At 42.2% G+C, this 19,859-nt stretch overlaps 1 protein-coding gene across 7 annotated transcripts in view; it reads left to right on the top strand.

The window, feature by feature from the left end:
* STARD13 (StAR related lipid transfer domain containing 13) overlaps window positions 1–19,859 on the top strand; it is a 292,836-nt gene that overhangs the window by 264,484 nt on the left and 8,493 nt on the right. For all 7 annotated transcript variants that reach the window (XM_082771047.1, XM_082771046.1, XM_082771048.1 and 4 more), the window contains 7 exons: window positions 2,044–3,422; window positions 4,842–5,015; window positions 7,119–7,278; window positions 12,463–12,661; window positions 15,745–15,952; window positions 16,815–16,929; window positions 17,706–17,927. In XM_082771047.1, coding sequence (XP_082627173.1) covers window positions 2,044–3,422; window positions 4,842–5,015; window positions 7,119–7,278; window positions 12,463–12,661; window positions 15,745–15,952; window positions 16,815–16,929; window positions 17,706–17,927 — 2,457 coding nt within the window. The remainder of the gene's footprint in view (window positions 1–2,043; window positions 3,423–4,841; window positions 5,016–7,118; window positions 7,279–12,462; window positions 12,662–15,744; window positions 15,953–16,814; window positions 16,930–17,705; window positions 17,928–19,859) is intronic.

Below are 19,859 nucleotides of genomic sequence, written 5' to 3'. Positions count from 1 at the left end.
AAAATATTTTTTTTATCCTATTGGTTGGTGCCATGAACACTTCAGCAGTGATGTGCTTTGTAGATATAATTACCACCACTAAATATTTTAAAGTACATCCCTTGCAGTTTTTAAAATATCAACTGTGTGGCACTACAAAGACCACAATATGGATTTTGAAGAGCCTGAATCTCTTCAGTGCCGTCGACCACTCCTTATACACATACAGCAAACTGCCAAGCTGAAATGAAGGTAGAGCTGGCAGATACTCCATTTCTTCCCTGCAGACAAAATGGTCAAAGTAGTGTTAGCCTTTTCCAGCCCCTTTCTTAATGCTTCACTAGCTGCTTAATTTTTCTCTCCAGCTAGCAGCAGACCTAAGATATCCATTCTTTCCCATGAACTAACACCAGCTGCAGGAGCACTGCACACCTCAACATTAACAGATAAAACAGGAATGACTAACCCCAAAATTTCATAGCTGTATTTTATTTTATAGCTTGGACATGATCTAAAACATCTGGCTGACTTGAAGTGATAAACTGGGAAAAGCTTATGGCAAGAGGGAGGCCTGGCACACTGCTGATCCCCATCTCTATCTCCTGAGGTTTTACATTATTTAAGATTTAGGGGTTCTGGTAAAATTTGTTTTACATTTTTCAATTAGACAGGCCAGTAGAGATCTAGTCAGAGATGGGAGATAACTTTACCATCAAAACTTCATAGAAAAATACTTCTAATAATAGACTTTTAAAATGAGAATTTTTCCAGTCCCAAAATAGTCTTTCTGGTTTAGCACCTCATTTTAGTCTGACAGCCTGTCATATTTTACTGCCTTCATACTGCTTCCAAGAATGTGAAGAGCTGTTTGGATGTCATGTAGGTGAAGTTAGTTTGTTCTGCTCTAAAACAAATGTACAAAAATAATGCAGTAAAAACCCGGTTGAAAGTCAAGGAAAGGATACTCATTAGCAGCTGCAGGCTTCACATCCTCAGAAAACACTGAGTTTGACACTGTGTGCTTTATGCTGAAGATGTCTCTTTTTTGTCTGGGCAAACAGACGAGAAAAATGTCATGGGGAGAGCTATTTCATCCAATTTTTTTTCAAGATGCATGTTGTCTGCATTGAAGATTAGCTCCTGGAGCTGGCAAAGCATAAGCACAATTCTCCATGCCCAAGGCTGAGGGCTGGGGTCCAGATGAGACCAGGGTATGCTGTGGGGCTGCTGCTGCCTTGGGAAAGATGGGGAAAGGTAAAAAGCATCGGGTAGGGAGTGGGTCATTATGTTTGGGATGCCTCTGGTGGCAAAGGCTGGCACTCTAAGAAGATTTGTCTCAGTGGTGGGCACTGCCCCATTCAGGACTAAGCCTTGGTGCTCTGCATCCCCACACCTGCCCTCAGTCTCACCCTGAGCAATAATACCTCCACATATTATTCCTTACTGTTATTTTAATTTTAAGTGGCTGTTTATCTGAAGTTATGTTTTTGAAACACGAATCTTGTTGGATTCACCTATCTGTGAAGATTATTGCAAATGTGTACTTAGTTCTCACTGCAGAACTAAGTTCAGCATTGGATATTTGCTGACTTGGGTTCTTGAATAGCCCATGTAGCTATAGTACCCAGCTACTGCCCAGTCTGTACTGTATATATCTTAACACTGTCCCTGTACGTCGGGTTTTTTCTATACATTGACTTTTCAAAACCTGTTTTTTTTTTTTGTTTGTTTGTTTGTTTGTTTTTTCTATGCAGTTACTATGAGCATCAGTCCTATGCAGCTTAGGGCATAGACAAACCACCCCACAGAAGCCAAGAGGCACTGATAGGACTCCTGATCTCCCTAACAATGAGCAGGCTTTTATTCCTTACTTGTTAAGATGCTCACTGCAGTCTTTACAATTAAATAAAAGAGGCTGTTATGAATGGACTGATAGCTGATCTTTCATAAGACTAAGTTCAAGGAGACTTTGCCACTTCTTGCTCACATGGAGCAGCAGTCGCATTAATTCAAATAACAAGTCAAGGCACCTGCTTTTAATGTATGCCACTTGCTATTTTCCAGAGTGAAGATTCAGATGAAGAAGACCTCTGTGCTATCAGTAATAAATGGACTTTCCAAAGAACTAGCAGACGATGGTCTCGAGTGGACGACATTGATGTTTTGTTTCACCGATCAGACAGACATGGATCTTCAGGGGACATTAAAATGAAAAATACAACAAGCAGTGAGAGTGTCCTTACAGATCTGAGTGAACCTGAGGTCTCATCTATTCACAGTGAGAGCAGTGGGGGAAGTGACAACAGGAGTCAATCCGGCATCAGCAGTGCTGCCAGGGAGACCTGCGACTGCTCTGGCCAGCATGATGTAGAAAGCACACAGCTGTTGGACTCCACAGCGGTAAGCACTGTCCTGTTCCCCAAGGACAACCTGAAGAATGAGAAACCGACACGAACCAGAGCAAAAACCTTTCTAAAACGCATGGAGACACTAAAAGCAAAAGGTGTGCATGGAAAGCTAAAAGGCTCTGGAAGAACGGGTCCTTTAGAAATAAGTGGACCAATTCTTCAGCATGAGCCAAAGTCCTTGAAAGACATGCACTGTGTACAGATCGTCAATGGAGATCTCCAAAACATGGGACAAGATTCAGGCAAAAGAGGACTTTCGTTTTCTGCCAAATCCAGCAGTGAAAGCAGTCAGTCCGAAAACAGCAGCAGTGGGGTGAGCACACCGTGTTTGAAGGAGCGCAAATGTCATGAAGCAAACAAGAGAGGTGGCATGTACCTGGAGGACATAGACGTTCTGTCAGGAGCAGCCTTACGACAAGTGGTGGACCAAAACCGCAAAAATGAATTTCATTCCCAAGAGAACTTGGTTGTGCATATTCCCAAGGACCACAAACCTGGGACCTTCCCAAAGGCACTTTCCATTGAAAGCCTCTCACCTACAGACAACAGTAATGGTGTAAACTGGAGGACGGGCAGCATCTCTTTGGGAAAACAGAACTGCTCCACTCCAAAAGAATCCGGATTGATGGCCTGCTGCCCTAAAGAGAGCAGAATTAGTATTTATGACAATGTGCCAGGTTCCCACTTGTATGCTAGTACTGGGGACCTTCTGGACTTAGAGAAAGATGTCCTTTTTCCTCATTTAGATGACATTTTGCAACATGTCAATGGACTCCAGGAGGTAGTAGATGGTTGGTCAAAGAATGTGTTGCCAGGTCTGCCGGTTGATGATGATCGGGTCAGGGAATCTCCATCATTGCCTTTCCAGTCACCCACACAGATCACACTTGATTTTGAAGGAAACTCTGTCTCTGATGGCCGGACCACGCCAAGTGACATGGACAGAGATGGAACATCCCTGAACGAATCAGAGGCCACTGGTGTTAGGGACAGGAGAGACTCTGGGGTGGGAGCATCTCTCACAAGGCCAAGCAGGTAGGTAGCAAGATATGTATGCAAATCCATCTTTCCTCTTCCATTAAAAACAGAATAGACTGAAGTGAAGCAGAAGCAGACTCAGTCTGGGAGTCACAAGGCTGACATCATTACAGCTGTACTCATCCTGTGTGTGAAAGGGGACTTCCCAGAGAAAGTGTGGGACTTAGAAGAGACATCCTGCTTTGGAAATTTTGTGGAATCAGTGGAGAACTGGTGTAATAGAACAAACTAAGGCATTTTTTTCTCAAAAAAATTTTTTATTTGATCAATAATATCCAATTATATAATAGGACACTGTATATATTGTGGAATCTATTTTCAATTGGTCTTTGAAATTATTTACCCCAGTGTGTATGTGTCAGTAGCCTCATGCACAATTTTTATGCCCTAGTCTACTTTAAAAATGTGTCTTTCTGTTCACAAAGAGAATTTCTCTACCCTGCCCCGGTCCCTTACACATCTAGTTGATATGATAGTATACAATTAACCTGTTAAAAAAATATAAAGCAGGATTTGGTTAACAGCTGGAAGACCCATTATGAGTTAGAGGGATGAGTTCCTCTTGAGTCAGAGGAGCATGGCTGTGAGTAAAGGTCTTTGTGGATACATACAGCTGTTTGCAGGGTGGGTTTTTGTGTGCGGAAGCAGTGAGAAAATACTTGTTACTTTCTGATCAGTCTGGAATCCTTACAGATAATTCTTCCATGCCATGATTTGCTGCTGATCACGCTTGCTCACCACCATCACAAGCAAGTGAACTCAGGCAAAATACTAAGTAAATAAGCAATGCCAAAGTTTGTAGGATTTGAGCCACAACTCTTGTTTAGCAAAACAAGAAACTGAAATGAGTTTTTTCCAATATATGCAGTATATAGAGAAAGTATAATGGGATAAAGAGAAGATGTGAATGTCTCAATAGCTTGGTGGTTATGGGTCTCACCTAGGAGAAACAGGGTTCAACCCCTTCTCTAAAAATCTTTCAGTATTTAATAATAGAGCTATTTTGAGAATTTTATCAAAAAATTCTTTGATGGTCAGGCTGGTCTCCTGGGAGGTGAGGGACCACACATCAAATCCCATTTCTGAGTCATTTTAATCTGGATCTCACACATCCTGTTGGAAGTGTGTAGGCTAATGGGCATAACAGGCCATGCTGCTTCCTTGAGTACAGGTGTTGAACCAACACCCACTTGGGAATCTAACATAAAAAAAAATCAAAGCTTGATCATTTCCAAAATTAAGAGATTGAGCAAATTGAGCCTCCAAGCTATATTTTATTTTAGTCAACATACCATGAGCCATAATGTGTGTATGATTATGTATGTTTTGCATATTGCTCTATCTCACAGTATACCATCCTTTTCTGCCCAATTAAAGCAGTTATCTCTCTTTCTATTGTCTATTTTTTTGCTAAAGGCGATTACGATGGCATAGTTTCCAAATCTCTCATCGTCTGAGCCACTCCATCGCATCACTTCACATCAGTAATCAGTCAGCAGCCCAGCTGAATCTACTGCAGAAATTTTCTCTTCTTCGTCTTACAGCCATCATGGAAAAGTACTCCATGTCAAACAAACATGGCTGGACCTGGTGAGTATCATCACTAATTGGAAAAAAGGTATCATTAGGAGGAAATATTTTTTTCCAATTCGATTATTTTGATAGAAGATTTAATTAATGCAGTTCAGAGCAGCGATTGACTTTCACTAGAATTTGAAACTGTACCTTTTAATCTGTTGCTGCCTTGTGAGTCAGTGGCAGAAATAGATTCTGGAGATGTGACTTCATTCCTGTGCTCGAACAGAGTCAACCCCAGCCTCTCTAACAACACTCGAGTTCCAGAAAAATAAACAGGAGTAGGAGAGAGTGATTAAAAGGAGGAAGTGTTTACAATAAGTCTTCCCCAAAATTCATGTTGTGATTCAAAAAGAAACAGCTGCCGATAATATTTCTTGTATTTAATATTGTTTTGTTTGTGATTTAAAAGAAGTTAGAACAGTTACAGGAATTTTCTCTGCAGATTGAAAGATGCAACCTTTACCCTAGGTCTGGCCTTGCATTAGCAGCAGCTTGCAGCTGTAAGAGCTGTAACACCTACCTGGTCACTCAGACAGTGGGGTCAAGGGCAGGTGGACATGAGTACCGGCAATGCAGCCCCTTTATATGCAACCAGCTACAGAAATCTGCATCTTTAATAGCGTACTAACCCTCAGGGGCCACATAGACTGAGGTAGCCTGGAATGGAAACGGACATAGATAAAAAAAATTGTAAGTATCTGAGAAATAACAAAAGGATAACAGAAAATTTCCCTAATACACAGATGCCGAGTCCAAAAATAATATGACTTGACATTTACATTGGGACTTTCACATTCAAAGCACTTCACCAAAATTCTTCTAAATCTGTTGTGGGCTAGATAAGACAGGATTACCTTCAGAAATGGAAAAATAGATACAAGGGGCTACTTGTGAGATCCACCTCACTAACATAAGGCATTCCAAAGAGTTATAAGTCTGATCTGAGCATGTCAGGTCTGCTGTCTTTGTGGTCAGTGACAGAAGGCAGGCAACTCCAAAGGCAATTTATTCTGTGCAAGACTTGGGATTTGGGTCACCCTTCAAAGGTGGGTGACCACGCTCCACAGTGGGTAGAGAAGCAGTCAGGACTGCTAAGTCTTTCTAAATGTCCTTCAAAGAGCTAAAATTCAGTAAGATGAGCCTCCAGTTTGCAGTTCTCTTTCGGTGCAGTTCCCTCTGGCTAGTTGTCAGCATGTCTGTGCTGAAATGAGTCTCACCTTAAGCAACTCCAAACAGGCAGATTAGAATACAGCAAAATCTAGATCCTGCTGTTTGTACAGAGGTTTTCCCTCCTGACAAATATTTCTTCAGTTTGTATAATCAGTCTCTAAGGATTTATAAGCAGTGGGACTCTAAATAGCTGTAAATCTTTATGCTGTACTCCTTCAGTAGGTCATTTAATCCAAGTTTTATCTCCTTCCCACACAGAAGAGAAAATCTTTGTCATATTCAGGTCATATTCATCCTCTGTTGTTTTGAATTCCACTGTAGTCATGACTCCCACAGAGGGAATCCAGTTTCTTCCCATTTTCACCATCATTTAGAGAAGAAAGCAAGCTTAACAGCTTCACTTAAGTAACTTGACTAGAATCGACTGCATGACACCAGGGATGCATCTGGCACATAGGGATTTCTCACCATCATTCATTACTGTAAATTGTTAGGCAATAGAAATGCTAAATTACATAACTGATGGTATAAAAAATCATTCTACGTGTTAGAGGACTGAACTTCCTTTTCTTTCAGATATTCTCTCCAGTATGCTTTGCTGTGCAATTCCTTTGAATCCTTAATAAAGGAGTCCTTTTATAATGAGTCCATGGTTTAAACTGTGTTGTCTTCAGCTGAATGACAACGGCACAGTAAATGTTTTTTCTTAGAGCAGATTGTCATGGTATATCTTAGAGACAGAGGCCATCTACCTGTAAAAGTTATCAAGAAATTCATCAGTTACACAGACTGTAAAGTGTCCGTGTATTGCCCATTAAACATTATTTGACTATCTTTATTGAATAGGAGATGGTCCCAGTTACCAGTTTCTGCTCACGGTGTTACTCAAAAAGGTTCTGTAAATACTCTGATATTTTCATGTACTCTGTTCATATTAATTTTCAGGTCTGTGCCAAAGTTCATGAAGCGAATGAAAGTACCTGACTACAAGGACAAGAATGTCTTTGGTGTGCCCCTGATAGTTCATGTCCAGAGAACAGGACAGCCGCTTCCCCAGAGCATACAGCAAGCACTACGTTACTTACGGAGCAACTGTTTAGATCAGGTATGAACTTTACTCCAGGGACATGGTTGATTTTTCTGTAAAGACACACTAAACAAACAATGGTGGACCTTCTTGTACTTAACACCAGAATTGTTTGAAGGGTCTTTTATCTCATGTTGGGCCCAGATTTCCTCCAGTGATTTGATACCTGATGCCAATACTGATTGTTTGTCATTTGAAGATTTGTATTGAGCTAATTAGTTGAATTCTTATAGACATAACAGTCTTGCTGATTCATACATAACAGCCTACTTCAAGGAATGGTGTGGGATCTTCCTGTCTGTTGAGTCAGTCCTGAGAAGAATTCAGGATTCCCAGCTTCTACCTGTAAGCTTATGGTTAACCATTGCCACTAAGAGTTAAATGCAGTCACCATTTCACAAGATATGGTACAAAAAGTTGTATTTACTTAGCAAAGAAACAAAAGTCCAAGAACAGAGAGCAAACTCAGCAAAATATTCCAAGTATTCTGTTGACAAAGTCAGATGTATCCAGATAGAGTTGGGTCAGCAGGGGTTCAATGCCAAAGCCATTACAGTACATTTCCTTTTATAGCGTTCCTAGCTGCAACAAGCCAGTTGGGGAACCCGCATACTCCAAGCATTTCAGGTGTTTTCATTCCCTTTGATTATGAGCAGGGCTGTCATATTTTTTACTTTCTTCCCCTAAGCATGCTGAACAAAGGACTGGAAGAACCCCCTAGCTCACTGGGTTCATTTCTCTATTATTATTAACATCGTGGCATATAACTGCTTCCATAAATGCTTTTAGGTAGTTGTAAGTTTGAAAAGGGGAAGCAGCATTTTATTCAGCAGGCTTTGTTGCTTTCGCAGCTCTGAGCACACAGAAAGGGTTTAAGTGGTCAGTTCTGAATCTTTCAATTTCTGATCCATATTCTGGTTGCTATTCAGGCTATTGAAAGACCTTCAACATAATCAAGTCCAACCATCAATCTACCTACTTAGTCCCATCACTAAACCATGTTCCTTACTGCCACCTCCACACATCTCTTAAATAACTCCAAGAACAAGGACTTCACCATTTCTCTGGGCGGACCATTCCAATGCTTGACTACCCTCTCCATGAATAAACTCTTCCTATATACCTCCCTCTTCCTATAAACCTCCCTTTGTGCAACTTGAGGCCATTTGCTCACATCCTATCACTTGGCACTTGAGAAGAGATCAACACCTTCCTCACTGCAACCTCCTGGCAGGTAACTGTAGAGAGCAATGAGGTCTCCCCTCAGTTTCCTCTTCTGCAGACTAAACAACCCCCGTTCCCTCTGCTGCTCCTCATAAGTCTTTTCTAGTCCCTTCACCAACTTCATTGCTTTTCCCTGCACAAGCAAGTCACTATTGTTCTTGTAATGATGAATCCAAGACTGAACTCAGTATTCAGGGTGCACTCTCATCAGTGCCATATACTGTGGACAATCACTTCCCTAGTCCTGCTGGCCATGCTAGTTCTGATGCAGTCCTGTATGCCACTTGGCCAGCTGGGCACACTGATGGCTCATGTTCAGACAGCTACCAACCAGCACTCCCAAGTCCTTTTCTACCAGACAACTTCCCAGCAAATCTTCCCCAGGCCTACACTTCTGCACAGGGTTGTTTTGACCCAAGCACAGATCCTGGCAGTTGGCCTTGTTGAACATCTTGCAATTGGACTTGGCCCATCAGTCCAGCCTATCCAGATCTCTCTGCAGAGCCTCCCTACCCTCAAGCAGATCAACAGTCCCACCTCACTTGGTATTGTCTGCACCTACTAAGGATGCACTCAATTCTGTGTTCCAGATTGTTGATAAAACTGTTAAGCAAAACTGGTCTCAATACCAAACCCTGAGGAATACCACTAGTGACTGGCCACCAGCTGGATCAAACTCCATTCACCATGACTCTGAGCCAGGCCTTCCCCAGCAAACTGTACTTCTGTCCAAGCCATGAGCAGCCAATTTCTCCAGGAGAATAGTGTGGGAAATGTCATAAAACACTTTTCTAAAGTTGACGTAAACAACATCCATGGCCTTCCTCCATCTACTAGGCAGATCATCTTGTCACAGAAGATCAGGTTAGTCAGGCAGGACCTGCCTTTTATAAACACATGCTGGCTGCTTCTGATCACTCAATTGTTCTGTATGTGCCATGTGATGTTGGGTGACAGTCGTGTTCCCCAAAATGGAAGTCTGAAAATTAAATGTCTAGCAGCTGTGAATCACAGCTGTTCCCTTTTACAGCCACGGGAAAGACATAGGCCCTTCTTACCATTTCTCTCTGTTGACTGTACAGAGACCTTGTAGCGGTCAGACCTTGACAGCTAATTCCTTGGGTGTTGAAAGTGAGGTGAGATGAGTTGTACTAACTGTAGCGTGGGAATCAAGGGGTGGGAGGAATAACTTGTTGAAAGTGTACTTATAGGGGTTGGAAGTAGAGACATATTAGAGACAATTAGAAAAAAATATATATTTTGTAGCTAACATTCCTGGTAATCAATGGGGTAATATGGGTTTGAGCTGGGAAACCCAGCTCAAAGAAGTAAGAAAGTAAGCTCAAAGTAAGCTCAAAGTAAGAAGAAAAGTTATGCTGCAAGCCTGGAATCAGTGATGTGATGGAGATGGAGGAGGAGAAAAATGCCTGAGTATGAGGAAAGGAAATGGGGAGATAAAGATGGACTAGTCAAAAAAGTAGCAGAGCAATAGGAAGAAAGAGTAAGGAGAGGAGGAGTAAATGGGGAAGGGAGAGTAAAACCAAAGAGAAGGAAAAAAGCTCATAAGAGATTTGAGACAGTCAAGAGGAGTGTCCGTGGGCAGTCTCAAACAAGTATCTGTGCCAAGAAAGAGGGCTTAGTTGCTGAGAATCATCAGAGCTACGTGAAGGGTCATTTCAGCTCAGCCCGAGTTTCAGCTCAGGGTGGAATTGGGAAAATACTGAATAGAAAGTGAAGAAGGAAAAGTACAGATCAGGATAATTTAAAATATCTTTCCACCAAAAACCTTTCTAGGCCAAAAAGCTCCAGGCAATTCAGCTTCTCTGCTTTACAGTCACTTCCTTTGTTCCCATTTAATTCAGTCTCCTAATGCCTGGCCAGAGGTCTAAGCAGCATCCAGTCTTCCCAGCATTAATGTCCATTCTGTGCGTAGCAGAAGGCAGTCTTGAGTCCAGAAGAGGCATCAGAGCTTCTGCACTTAGTAAAGTTGAGGTTGCTTTACATCATTATAAAGCCTGGGTCCTGACACTGAAATGTCTGACATGTGAGGAGCATCACCTTTATTTGTGGAATACGTTATTCAGTTTCAGCTTCTGAAATAGAAACTGCTTTGCCTTTGTCAACTGCATCTTTATTTCTGCTATGCATCATAGGGCTGCTTGCAGGGTAGATGATACACAGCATGAGGATAATAAAGAGATGGGCCAAACTAATCTCTGAAAAATCACTGAATTTATAGTCCCATTTTATTTAGAGAATGAATCTGTAGTATCGGAGAACAGAGCTAAAACATCTCTTTCTATCAAGCAAAAAACTGTCCTCTTTCAATTAATTGTGTACCCACCCCCCCAAAAAACAAACAAACAAAAAAAGAGTTCAGATAAATATCATTAAATAAAACAGATTGAGAGTAGCAAAACGATGTGCAGTAGGAGAGCAGGAGATTGTGCTGGTGAGATCTGATGTCTGACCTCTCACATCAGACTTAGCTGGAAGTTTTTAAAAGATTCTTTATACCAGCAAGGACTCTTTCCATCAAAATCAGTGAACTGAGCTTTTGCTCTCACCATTTATCTACCACATACCAAAACTGTATTATTTGAATAGAATTAGCATGTGTCCTTCTGTGTCTTCAGCACACATTTCTAAAAGGAAAAGGGATTTGAAAGGAAGAAGGGAAAGGGACGAATGAAAAGAGACAGATGCTCTTTCTTGTATTTCTTGTATTCTTTTGTCAAAACTAAGGAGAGCTTCACCTGTGAAGAGAAATACAATATGCCAGCATGTACAAAGGGCAAGTTCCACTTCTGTAATTCCTAAATATGAATAATAACAAGTCATAGAAGAGAAGCAGCTCACTGCCACTGCTTGCAGTCTGGCATAGGAGCTCATCTCCGTATAGACAAATACATCCCCTCCCAGAGCTGCATAGTATGCTATTCATGTTATCTCTGTTACTAATGGACGAGTTAACAAAAGTCCTAAATATCTTACAATTGAAATGTTCTAGAGAGGCAGCTCAGGATGAAGGGCACATTTCACTGCCTTTACACTTTTTTCTTGGTGTGCAGAAGGCTGAAGAGCAAGACAGTGGACACTGAAATGTGCCTTTTTATAGATCTTTCTCAACAGTTCACCTTTTCCCCTGCAAAACTGTGGGCAAACAGTGCTAACATTTCCCAAATGAAAGCCTGGAAACTCACTTGGGAATAGATAATGTGGTTGAGGCTCAGGAATTCACCCCAGGGGAATTCCATTTGTGAGAACTTCTGTGGCAGGGCAGCACTGCTGTGAAGACACTCACAGGCCTCATTTTAAGAATTACCACTTCCTCTAGAATTGAAAGCAAACAAGATAAAAAAGTATCTTAGTGACACTGCACAAATAATCCCTCTGCGGCCTCTGCTTTCAAACTGGGGTTTACAGTGGAATCTGAGGGAAGCAGGGAGCAGGAAGGGGAAAAAATAGATTTGGTCTTGATTTGAAAGCTCTACCAGGACGTACTAATCTTTTGCCACAGCATTTATTACTTAGTCGAGCATAATGTTTTCTTGTTAGTCTTCAAAATATATACCCAAATAAACATGAGGAACCAGATTCTCAGCTGGAGTAAATCAGCAGACAGTCACCGAAGCCAAGCAAGCCACACTGATTTATATCAACTAAGCATCTTGCTTATACTGTTCAAGCAGCAGCATAGTAACCACATGCACTCTGAACTCTCCGTCTACCATCTGATGAAGAGTTGCAGCGTGATTAACTCTTACTGCCCCACCATCAGTTGTATACAAGACTGTAGGCAAGTCACGGCTGTGACATTTGCATGAGTTCCTCTTGCCCTTGCCTAGAAGTAAAATAAGCAAACATAGCTTTGGTCATAATCAAAACCTCCTGTAAAACGTGTTTTTGTTTTTTTTTTCATATATATATTGTAAGTAACATTGTATTTTTACTCAAATCCACATGGCACCTTTCTAGGTGGGTCTGTTTCGAAAATCTGGAGTGAAGTCCCGAATCCAGGCCCTGCGTCAAATGAATGAGAGCTCCCCAGAAAATGTCAGCTATGAAGACCAGTCAGCATATGATGTGGCAGACATGGTAAAGCAATTTTTCCGGGACTTGCCAGAACCTCTCCTCACAAGTAAACTGGGAGAGACTTTTCTACACATCTACCAATGTGAGTTGCAGTACTTTTATTCCTATAAACAACTCAAAGTTATTATAAATTACATAATATTATAAATTATATAATCATAAATTTTAAAAAATTTTGATGTGTTAACACTGAGTGAGGTTCTTCCTGATCACCTCCAAGATGTATAAAAGAACCTCTCTGTGCTCCACATCTATAGCTGAGAGATTTTCAGAACTGCCTACAGGCTTCAGCATTAAAATACTAGGAACTTTAATGCAAAGACAGTGTTCAAATCTTAAGAAGCTTTGAAAATATCAACCTTACAATCAGAAAGATGCCAAAAGGACAGACAGGCCATAGATATAAGAAGTGTGAATAGACTCCCATTTTTGTCACACTTCTTTAAATTGTGAGCCCATTTCATGTAGACCTCTAAATACAAGTGAGTCTTTCCAACAAGAAAAGGTACTTGACCATGAGAACATGCAGCTGTGCAGTCCTCTTCATTGCTGTGACTTGATTATTTGCCTTTTAATTATAGTCAATAAAATGTACATGGAAGCAACAAGCTACCTTCATTTACATCCTCAGCTTTTATGTAAAGATATCATAGAGAAAGCAAAAAGCCAAGGATTTCTTCTTTTCATCTCAGCATAAGCAGTCTTCAGCAAAACCTGAGACTCAAACACATCAGAATGGTGAGAATCCATGTTAATCAGGAAACGACTGTGTATCTCTTGTCCAAACTGAGAAGTAAACAATGAAGAAAACACTGAAAAGCCAAAGGAATTAGAGATTTCCTGAGAATGTCCATTATGAAGGCCTATCAGTCATTACTCTGGGAGATACAAACAGGCCTACGCAGCCAGCCTAAGCCAAATAATTTGAAGTGCTAAAGAGATGTCTACTCTTTTCACTTGCAGATGTTTCAGCTGCTGTAACAATAGAAAGACATTTTAAACACTGTATTGTCCCAAGCTAAAGTATCTAAGTTACTTTTGTGCTTCCCTCTACTGTTAGAGCTGTCTGTGGTGCATAGTCACTAATTAATTTAACACCATGGTGTCTTTAAGCTGATAGAGACGTGCTGAGATCCTGCATGTGTGAGAGAGCACTGCAAATAGATTCAGTGGATTTTGTCATATGGAATGTTGTGGGACACACGTGACCTGAAATAGTTGGTGTCCAGTCTTGGAGCATCATTTTGCCCTCTTCTTTCCTGCTCACAGGTTGCAGGACATGTCTGCCTGCACATACATCAGTGAGCTTTTTCAGACAAGCAACAGAAAACCTTGGTGCTCACAAAATGGCAATCACAATCGTTTCCATCAGTGAAGTGGCCAAGGAGAAGATTATCAGCTAGAAGGACATGTTCTACATGTCCTTGGAAACAAACCACCTTTAAACTACTGTGTGTCAAAAATTGGAAGAGTCCTATCTTGGCATAAGAGTGATGCAGAAATACGGCAGATCTCGATGCCATCAGTGTTACTGGGTCCGTAGGAATCCCCATTTCCAAGTCCAGAGCCTGCCATTAGGATTCACAATGGCCAAGAGTGCAACATTGCTACCAGCCAACAAAAAATGCTGGAAAAAGGCGCCTGGACTGACTCTGTGACCCTCTGTGGAGTTGCAGTGGGAAGTCTGAAGAAGTCTTTTTACACTAGTGGGAGTGAAAAGAAAGGCTAGGAAAGATATTCTTGAACTGCACAAGTGCTTAAAAGGATATTCGGAAATATTTGATCATGGGTCTGTTTAGAACAAGGTGGGAAAAGGAAAAAGTGGCTTTTGTAGACACTGGAGAACAATGTTTGGATTAAAAACAAGTAGCAGTGTTTGTTTCCACTTGGACAACAACAAATATGTTTTTCTGTTTTAGATGGTACTGACAGAAGAATGTTGAAAATTACTGGGATACCAATTGTATTTCATAATGTCTGCAATTAAATAAGTCTGTAGCTGGGACTTTTTCTTCCCATTCATCCTGTTTAACAAAATATTAATGTGAGGTTAGAATGGATTTTTTCCTCTCTTAGTTTGTTGGCAAGGGATTTCTGATTTTCTGGGAGTTAGTGAACATCTTTTTCAGATATCCAGGACTTTTTTCATATACCCCAAATGGTTTGATTTCCTGTAAAACAGAGGAGTGGGGATGAGAAGATTAGTGTTGTAGTCTATGTGGCTTAGCACTGATGAAACTTTCTCCATTTTCCTAAAACCCTCCACTGCCTATTGTTTACAAACCTGTGGCTTGAAAGGTTGGCCAGTCTTCTCTATGTATGAGACCTGCCAGCACAGCAGGACAGATGGATGAGTACCAGGAGGGTATGTGGGATGAAGACAAGTTCCGTAGATTTAGCAAAGGCTCCTCTGACTTCTCAGAAAGACCTGGCCTTGCCACTTCTTGAAAATCAAAAACATTGCACTGTGTTCATTTTGTCACTCACGTTTAAAAGCTTTTAAAATAAAGTGCTTGTGCAAGGCTAACAGGCAGAGCTTAAAAGCTGGCTGTTCCCTGTACTGTAATTCTGCTTTTGTTGTTCTTCTCTTTATTATATTGAGTGTATGTAATACCCAGAGGAGGGCTCCAAATCCAAACCGAGAAAACGTATGGTAGTTTTAGACATGAATCTGTCTGAGATGCTATTTAAGCATATCCATTACTGCTTTCACGAAAGTGTCTTACAGCTTAGGGCACAAGCGTAAGTATTTTCCTGAAGCTTCTCTAAGACTTGTGAACTGTCTTCCCAAGGGACAAAATAAACCAGAAAAGTAACAATTAAAGATATGAGTAGGTGCTCCTTTCACAAATTTTAAATGAAGTTCAGACTTTTCTTGTGAAACACCTTTTGAAACAAACAGAGGAATGCCATCAGCTGGCTAGGCAAGCTGTGTGTGATGGAAGAGCAGACATCACAGCCTTCAGCCAGCTGGTCTTCGCCCCTTCATCCCCTGTCATCTGCCCCTTCAGAAAGCCATTCCCAAAGTGTGAATTCTTGTTAACAGGATAGAGTTAACACAGTAATCTCGGTGTTAGATAGAGTCAACACAATTAACCGGTTGTCTTCCAGGCTCCGTATTTGATCCTGCAATTAACCCTGCTGAATGTTGTTGCTTTTCCACAGACGTCCCCAAGGAGCAGAGGCTGCAGGCGGTGCAGGCGGCCATCATGCTGATGTCAGACGAGAACCGGGAGGTTTTGCAGACCCTGCTGTGCTTCCTGAGCGATGTCACCTCTGTGGAGGAGAATCAGATGACTCCTATGAACATAGCTGTTTGTCTGGCCCCTTCCCTCTTCCATCTCAACATAGTGAAGAAGGAAAGCTCTCCAAGGTAAGTTTCTTCTTAGCACTATAAATAGGCACGTCCTTAACACAAGAGGATGCTTTCAGTGTTTCTAAAGGCCTACAGGGTAACATTTTCCCAAGTGTCTGCTTTCCACGACACGATACGCAGGGCATGGCTTCAGCAAGAGGAAAAAGCCGATACTGCAGAGCCAGCAGCACACTTGCATATGCACAGAAGGTGTTTTCGCAAGCCCAGCAGGGTGTTTCTGTCTGTGCAGTGTGAATATGCAAGTGCCGGCTTTTCATGCAAAATTTCAATGACACACTAGTGAGTTTTGCATAAGTAATGTTGGCTTCTGAGAAGGAAAAGGGGCCGATTTTGCTCCAGTTGAAGTCAAGGACTGACCATGTTTTGCACAGTTTTCACATGTCCTTTTTCAGTGAATGGTACAAGGTGTAAAGCCGTATCCTTGATAGAGCCAGTGGGTGTTTGCAGAAATGAAGCGCGACGCTTGTTAAGGGGACACCAGGCACAGGCAGGACAAGTGTGGGACTGTAGAACAGGAAATCCTGATCCCACTTGTATCACTGAGTTTATTTCAGGCCGTGTTAAGGTGATGTGTAACATGATGAGTGTAGCTTAAGCAGGGCATAGGCCCCACTAAACATAAGCGGCCCCAGCTTGATGTCCCTTCTGAGATTTTTTCCAGCTTTTACCTTTGCTGCAGTAATATTTTAGATAAACATTTCTCTTTTAAAAAAGGCCCAATGGTCTGAACAATCTTTGTGATAAACACAAGTTAAAGATAGACATTTCACTCTGGTGTTAAGAACATCCTGCAGCTATGTTTGCTTTCGTATTAAAAAGATTCAGCTCTTTTTACCTGAGACACTGAATTCAATTACAGAGTAATACAGAAAAAATATGCAACAGGGAAGCCAGATCAGAAGGACCTCAGTGAAAACCTGGCAGCTACTCAGGGACTTGCTCACATGATAATGGAATGCAACAAACTTTTTGAGGTGAGTGAGAGACTCAAACAGCATTATTCATGGACACATAATGCAGTACCCTTTGAAGTATTTATGTTCATGCTTACATTTTCTATCTGCTATTAGCACGGAGATTGATGGTGCTTCACTTATTTGTAAACCTGCTCCATCTAAAATTTATTTATCTCATTTCTTTATGACTGTTCCCTACTAGCAGTTGAAGGTGCAACTATTAAAAATGCAGAATAATTATCTGTGACAGTTTTCAACCCAAATTACAGGATTAGGAAATTTTAGTTTAATTAAAATCAAAATCTGCTGTTTTAACATTTCATTTTATTATAAAGCTTGTAGTGCCTCAATTAAGACTAATCCATCTCAAGAAGAATAGCTGATACATTTTTTTGTGTGTTATGCAATAAAGTTAAAATCACGCAGGGAGATGCAGCCATTTCTTGAGCTACTTTCACTGCAGGTATAGGAGAGGTAATGCTTATAACTCCCTTCCCCAAGAGCACAAAGCAGCATTTCTAGGGGAGTGATGCAGTTGTATTGACATAGAGTTGATCAGTCTAATGTGGTTCTGCCTGAGTAGTGCTATTCTGCCCCATTGACTGTTCCATTATATTGCCTTGATTTCTCAGCTTGTGTAATAAGAAAAGGCAGAAATAGGTAACCATTTCCCTGATTGTCGGCTTGTTGCAATTGGATGCTAAGTGGTCCATCAGCCTAGAAAGCACTGCTTTAAGGAAAAGTTCTCAGCAGGAGTTTTTCCCTGTGTGCTTTTTCCCACTTTCGTGGCGCAGGTCCCACACGAGATGGTAACCCAGTCCCGAAACTCCTACATTGATGCAGAAGTGCATTCTCCCACCCTGGATGAACTTGGGAAACAAGTAGATGAGGAAGGAGGGAGCTACCAGACATACCTTGAAAGTCTCATGCAGAATCTCCAGAAAGAAGCAAAAGAGAAATTCAAAGGATGGGTCACTTGTTCCAGTATGGAGAACACAGAACTCGCCTACAAAAAGGTAATTTGTGGAGACACGGAAGAGGCAGTAAACAAACAAAAGTGAAATACACCCTACCTGTGTGACCCACCGGCTTGTTGCATGACTTAAACCTTCTGTCTGCTGACGCAGCTGATTTTTTAAAAGACTACTAAAACCCATTAAAGTGTAATGTAATAGTGATCCAAGTGGGAGATACCAGGACGAGGCACACAAAACAATCTAAAGTCTCAGAAAAAGGGATGAAGTGATACAGCCAACAATGCAATTGGAGAGAGGGCTGGGAGTTAACATATAACATTACTGGGATAAGATTTTGACTGGAAGAGACAATTTCTGACTGTTGTCTGTTCTTTGCCAGCAGTTCAGAGCACATAGTCAGAAGAAAGGTATTAAAAATCTCTTCGGGTTGCATATCGTCTTGTTCTTGTTTCCTGTGCATTTTTGATAAGTGCAACCTTTATTGAAATTTCTCAAGCTGCTCCAGTCTCGGTCACTCCTGCAGGGAAAGCCAGACGGCTGCAGACAGAAGGTGCTGCAGGGTCCCTGCAGGCAGTGGGAGGCCAGGAGTGCTCAGCCTGGAGAAGAGGAGGCTCAGGGGGATCTCCTCCATGTCCCTTAATCCCTGAAGGGAGGGTGCAGAGAGGCCAGAGCCAGACTCTGCTCAGTGGTGCCCAGTGCCAGGACAGGAGGCCATGGGCACAGCCGGGCACCCAGGAGGCTCCCTCTGAGCACCAGGCAGCACTGCTGTGCTGGGCGGGTGACGGAGCCCTGGCACAGGCTGCCCAGAGAGGCTGTGGGGTCTCCTCCTTGGGGAGCTCCAAAAGCCGCCTGGACGTGGGCCTGGGCAGCCTGCTCTGGGTGTCCCTGCTTGGGCAGGGGGGCACCAGGGGCCTCCAGCGGGCCCTGCCAGCCTCAACCCTTCTGTGGCTCTGTGATTCTGTGAAAGCCACTGGAAGGGGTGTGGGATCTGGGTGTTAAGGGGACAGGAGGCATCATTTCCCCTGTTAAGTGCAATTCCTCTGTTAGGACAAAGAAATACAATTCTGATTTATAGTCAGCTTCTGTGTATGACTCCTCCAGGAAGGCACTGCAGGAGGTTGAGGAGGCAGGGCTTAGGTGGGAGTAGGATGTGGGAATGGGGAGGGAGTGAATGGGGCATGAGCATGGAGTCAAGCACATGGGAGACTATAGAGGAGACTGGGAGTAGCCTAGGTCTGGGGCAAAAAGACAGGAGAAATGACAGCTATTGGGAGGAGGAGTTATAACAACATAACATAATTTAAAATAGGATATGTGGCAGCTGGGTTTCTGGAGACACAATCCTGTGTCTGTGAGAGGTGCTGGGGGGTTCTGAAGCACTTGAATTCGTATGTGAAGATGCCAGGAAAGCAGGGCTTGCAAGATCCAGATAATTTGTTTGCTGCCTGAAAGACAACAACCCTGAAATTATGCAGAAATGTACGTGTGTAATTTAAGGTACTCATCTTACACATAACCCAGCACTTTCCACTCCCCTTACTGCATGCTGTAGAGGTGTAACAGGAGCCATGAGCTAGTAAGATCTGGCAAAGAGTTCGTGTGTTTCTTCTTGGAAAGGTGCTTTCCCAATACATCCCTTGCAGCTATTTTGAGGAGGAAACATCTGTGTCTCTGACACAGAAGTGAATCAACATGTTTTCTTCTCCTTCAAGTTCCGTTCTTCCACTAATTAGCCAGGCAGGCTGGCCCTCAGTCCCAGCCACTGCCCAAGGTGGTGGCTTCGTTTCAGACCAGTGTTTCAGTCTGTCCTTTCATCTGTTTTCAGTCCTACACGCACATATTCATTGCACTTCGGATGCTTGAGGTTGAAACAGCATCTGTCACACCACAGATAGTACAGCAGCTCTGCTGGCACAATGAGAACTGGTCCAGATACACATGGCTGTGAGAGCAGAAGTATGGTTATCACTT

The sequence above is a fragment of the Aythya marila genome, assembly GCF_965140915.1.
Source record: "Aythya marila genome assembly, chromosome: 1".
NCBI lineage: Eukaryota > Metazoa > Chordata > Aves > Anseriformes > Anatidae > Aythya > Aythya marila.
The sequence above is the reverse complement of the archived record's forward strand: the minus strand, read 5'-3'. Positions and strand labels throughout refer to the sequence as shown.